At 39.2% G+C, this 4,029-nt stretch overlaps 1 protein-coding gene across 1 annotated transcript; it reads right to left on the reverse strand.

The window, feature by feature from the left end:
* Positions 1-736: 736 nt before the first annotated feature.
* On the reverse strand, positions 737-3,796 carry LOC141651432 (uncharacterized). Its single transcript, XM_074459145.1, has 6 exons — positions 3,668-3,796; positions 2,948-3,409; positions 2,732-2,847; positions 2,247-2,645; positions 1,849-2,020; positions 737-1,720 (listed from the first exon to the last, which is right to left on the reverse strand). Exons 1-6 carry the CDS (start codon positions 3,794-3,796, stop codon positions 737-739), a joined length of 2,262 nt encoding a protein of 753 aa, XP_074315246.1.
* Between the last annotated feature and the right edge of the window lie 233 nt (positions 3,797-4,029).

Consider the following 4,029-nt stretch of genomic DNA (forward strand, 5'->3'; position numbering starts at 1 on the left):
AGCCATAAGTATGAATGTGACATTAGTAGCCACGTCCCGTGCAATGTTTGCTAAGTTGTTTTCCAAATAATGGCTACGGTTTCTATTCTTGTAATTTGCATTGGTTGATCCCTTACTTAACTGCTTCACATGATTCGGATTCTAATCTCATATCTATGTTGTAATTCCTTGAAATACGTACTTTTGCATAAATGACCGTATTCTTGTCTTTCATATTATTTAATTGTCTCACATGATTAGTTGAATCTCTATCATGCTAATGTTGATCTATCTTGTTCCATCTCATTTAATTGACATGTTTAAATATAACTTGATATTCACATCTTTTGTAAGTATCTTACATGACTTACCTGTTTTAGTTCTTTGTTATGTTCGTTTCGACATTTTGTGGCTGGGAGAACCTTGAGTTACTCCCCACTAACTGTGGCGTTCATGTTTACATGAATGACAGGTGAGCTAGCGAGCACTTTGGCCTAGTAGTTGGTTTATTAGGATTGCTTAGATTTACCTTTTACCGTTTTGTCATTCGAGGGATATATTTTCCCTCACCTTGACTATCACGTTTGTATAATTTAAACTTTATTTCCGCATTCTTTATTAATGTTTTGGATTTTAATGAACCCGTGCTTTAAATTTTAAAAGTTTCAAAAATTTCCTAACTTCCGCTTGAATTTTATAAGTTATATTCTCCGCTTTATCGCGGGGTGTTACAGTATCCCCTAGAGCTACACTAAACCTATAGAAGATTTAGTTTACTCGTAGCCAACTCATAATGTAAGCAAGATATTTTTCTTAGAACACGACTACTAACAGTGACTCTAATGACATGTAGCAGCTGCTCAAAAGTTCGTTCAAATCCTGCGAACACACGAGAGTTCCTTTCATCCCACAGATAGTAGCATGTAGCAGCAATACTAGCTCTCATCCAGCCATTCTTCCAATGTCTAGTATGCCTTCTATCAGAGCACCAGAGGAGTTCAATTTGAGCATCTGAGCTCCGTCCAGAGATTTTCAACCATCTCTGAATACCTTCCCATATCTGTTTGGAAAAAGCACAGTTAAAGAATAGACGAGCATGGGTTTCATTGTCCTGCTTGCAGAGAATATAGCGATTAATAATGTGCAATCCTTTCCCTGCAAGGTTATCAAGAGTGGCCAATTTCTGTTGAAGAGCAAGAGAAGTGATAACCTTGTGGCTTGGTATAATAAATTGATGATGCAAAGCTGTAGTCCAGTGAAGCTTAGGGAGACTGTTCCTGAACCATGAATAATCCTGACCAATGCTGAATTTCCCACTAAGAAACCAGGAGCTAATTATTTTAGAACCAGACTTGGCAAGAATTTCATCTCTAATGATAAGAAGACTCCTGAAGCTCCCAGTATAGTGACTTTTACTTTGCAAGGTCCAAATAGAGTCATTGTTGAGATGATAAGCTTGCATCCAGTCATACCAGAGACCACTTTTTTTAACTTCAAGTATCCATATCCACTTTTCCAGTAGGGCTTTGTTCCAGGATAAAAGTTCTTTGATATTCAATCCTCCCTCTTTCCAAGGAGAGTAAATGCTTTTCCAGCTTTTGAAAACCAGTCTCCTCTGACCAGCCTCAAAAGACCAGAAAAAATCCTTGCAGAGTTTATTTAGATTTTTAATGATGTTCTTAGGAAGGAGAGTAGTGGGACACCAAAAGTTGGTGAGACCAAAGATAACAGAATTTATAAGCTGGACTTTCCCAGCATAAGAGAAGAATCTGGTAGCCCAGTGTTGAAGGAAAGATTGAATTTTATTGATCAGCACCCCATAACCCATTCACGATAAGCCTGGCAAGATATAAGGGCGATCCGAGATACCGAAGGAAAGCTACCTTCAGAGAAGCCAGTGTCCTGAAGGATTTGCTGTTTAATAGCATCAGATACTCCACCAAAGTAAATTTCAGTTTTTTCAGTGTTTACATAGAGTCCAGACCAAGCAGAGATGTTCTGAAGGACAGCCAGAACAGCAAAAACAGAGGGGACATCACCCCTAGTGAATATCATCAAGTCATCAGCAAATATAAGATGAGTGAGCCCAAGCTTTGTGCACTTAGGGTGATGGCAAACATTAGGATAAACACAGAGCTTGCTAGGGTATCTGGATAGTACTTCCATAGCAAGAACAAAAATATAGGGAGAGAGAGGGTCCCCTTGCCTAAGCCCACTCTTCCCTTGAAAAAAAACCATGAACAGATCCATTAATTTTTAGGGAGAACCAAGAGCTGGTGATGCATCCCATTATCCAGTTCACAAACACCTCAGGGAATTTTAAAGCTTTTAATATGTCCTGGATAAAAGACCACTGAAGAGAATCAAATGCCTTCCTAATGTCAACTTTAATCAAGCATCTAGGGGTCAGATATTTCCTGCCATAACCTTGTACTAGAGATTGGGACATCATGATGTTTTCATGGATGTTCCTCCCTTTAATGAATGCAGCTTGTTCAGGTCCAATGATTTTAGGATGAATGGCTTGTAGTCGATAAGAGACAACCTTACTAATGACTTTGTAAAAGGTAGTGCAGCAGGATATAGGTCTAAAATCCATGACAGTACTGCTAACCTTTTTCTTCGGAATTAGAGTGATGAGAGTTGCATTGGCCTGCTTACTAAGTCTACCATTTTAAAGTAGGCATGCACAACAGTGCTAAAATCAGGGCCCACCAAATCCCAAGAAGCCTTGAAAAAAGCAGAAGAGAACCCATCAGGGCCAGGGCTCTTATCAGAGCCAATGCTAAACACAGCAGCTCTAATCTCTGCATCAGTCATAGGCTTTGTCAAGAAATCAAAGTCCTCGGCTGGAACACAAGAGCCTTGCTGAATATAATGAATATCAATAGGGTGAGTAGCAAAGAGAGGAGCCTAACAGATGCTGGTAATAATCAATGAAACCCAAGGCAACATTTTCAAGACCTACCCTGTCATGGCCATCCTTATCTCTAATTTGTCCAATAATTTGTTGGTGCTTCCTTTCATGAATCCTGGCAAAGAGGTACTTAGAAGAAGAATCACTATAGGATATATGGTGAACTTTTGCTTTTTGCTGGATGATGCTACCCTCAGCTCTTTTGAGCTTCATATAGGTATCCAGAAGGATCTTTTCTTGAACATAAAGGTCAGGCATGTGAAGATTAGCTTGTATTTGTCTTTGATATTCAAGAAGGGCCTCTTTGCTTTCCCTTACTCTTTGTTGAATTTGAGTAAAACTCTGCTTATGCAAGACTCTCATCTGTGTTCTAACATGCTTAAGCTTGCTGAATAAAGTAAAAGTTTTTGAGCCAAGTACAGGAGTTTGCCAAGCTTTCAAAACATAATCATGGTAATTAGGGTGATCAACCCAGCAGTTGAGTAAACAGAACCGAGGCCCCACATGCTTGTCCTAAAAAACAGTGACAATGCCAGGAGAGTGGTCAGAAATACTATAGGGGAGAAAATGACCAGCAGTAGCTGGGAATTGAGCCATCCATTGAGTGTTAGCTAAAGCTCGATCCAATTTTGACCAGACTAGAGTCTCAATATCTTGATTATTAATCTAGGTCATATCACAACTAGTACTGTTGATATCATCCAGTCCACATTTGAGGAGACAAGAGTTGAAATCTAAAATATCAGTCAGGCAAGGAGGAGTCTAGCTTACCCTCTCAAGAGCATCACGAACAACATTAAAATCACCAAGCACTATCCAACTATTAGCAGTAGAGCTAAGATTAAGTAAATTTGCCCAGAGATCATCTCTGACCCTGGCATTATTGCTAGCATAGACCATGGTCAGATGAAAATTTTGGCAAGTAGCATGATGGGAAACATCACAATGAATGAATTGTGCATGAACGATCAAAGGGGTAATGGTAACAGTGCTGGGCCTCCAGATCAGCCAAATTCGCCCATTTGTATGTGCTGAGTAATTGCAAATGACATTATAAGTATGAAACTTATTTGTTATGATTTTAGACTTTATTCTTCCTTATTCGGTCTCCAAGACTCCCTGAATATCCAATT

Source organism: Silene latifolia, chromosome 4, assembly GCF_048544455.1.
Source record: "Silene latifolia isolate original U9 population chromosome 4, ASM4854445v1, whole genome shotgun sequence".
NCBI classification, from domain to species: Eukaryota; Viridiplantae; Streptophyta; class Magnoliopsida; order Caryophyllales; family Caryophyllaceae; genus Silene; species Silene latifolia.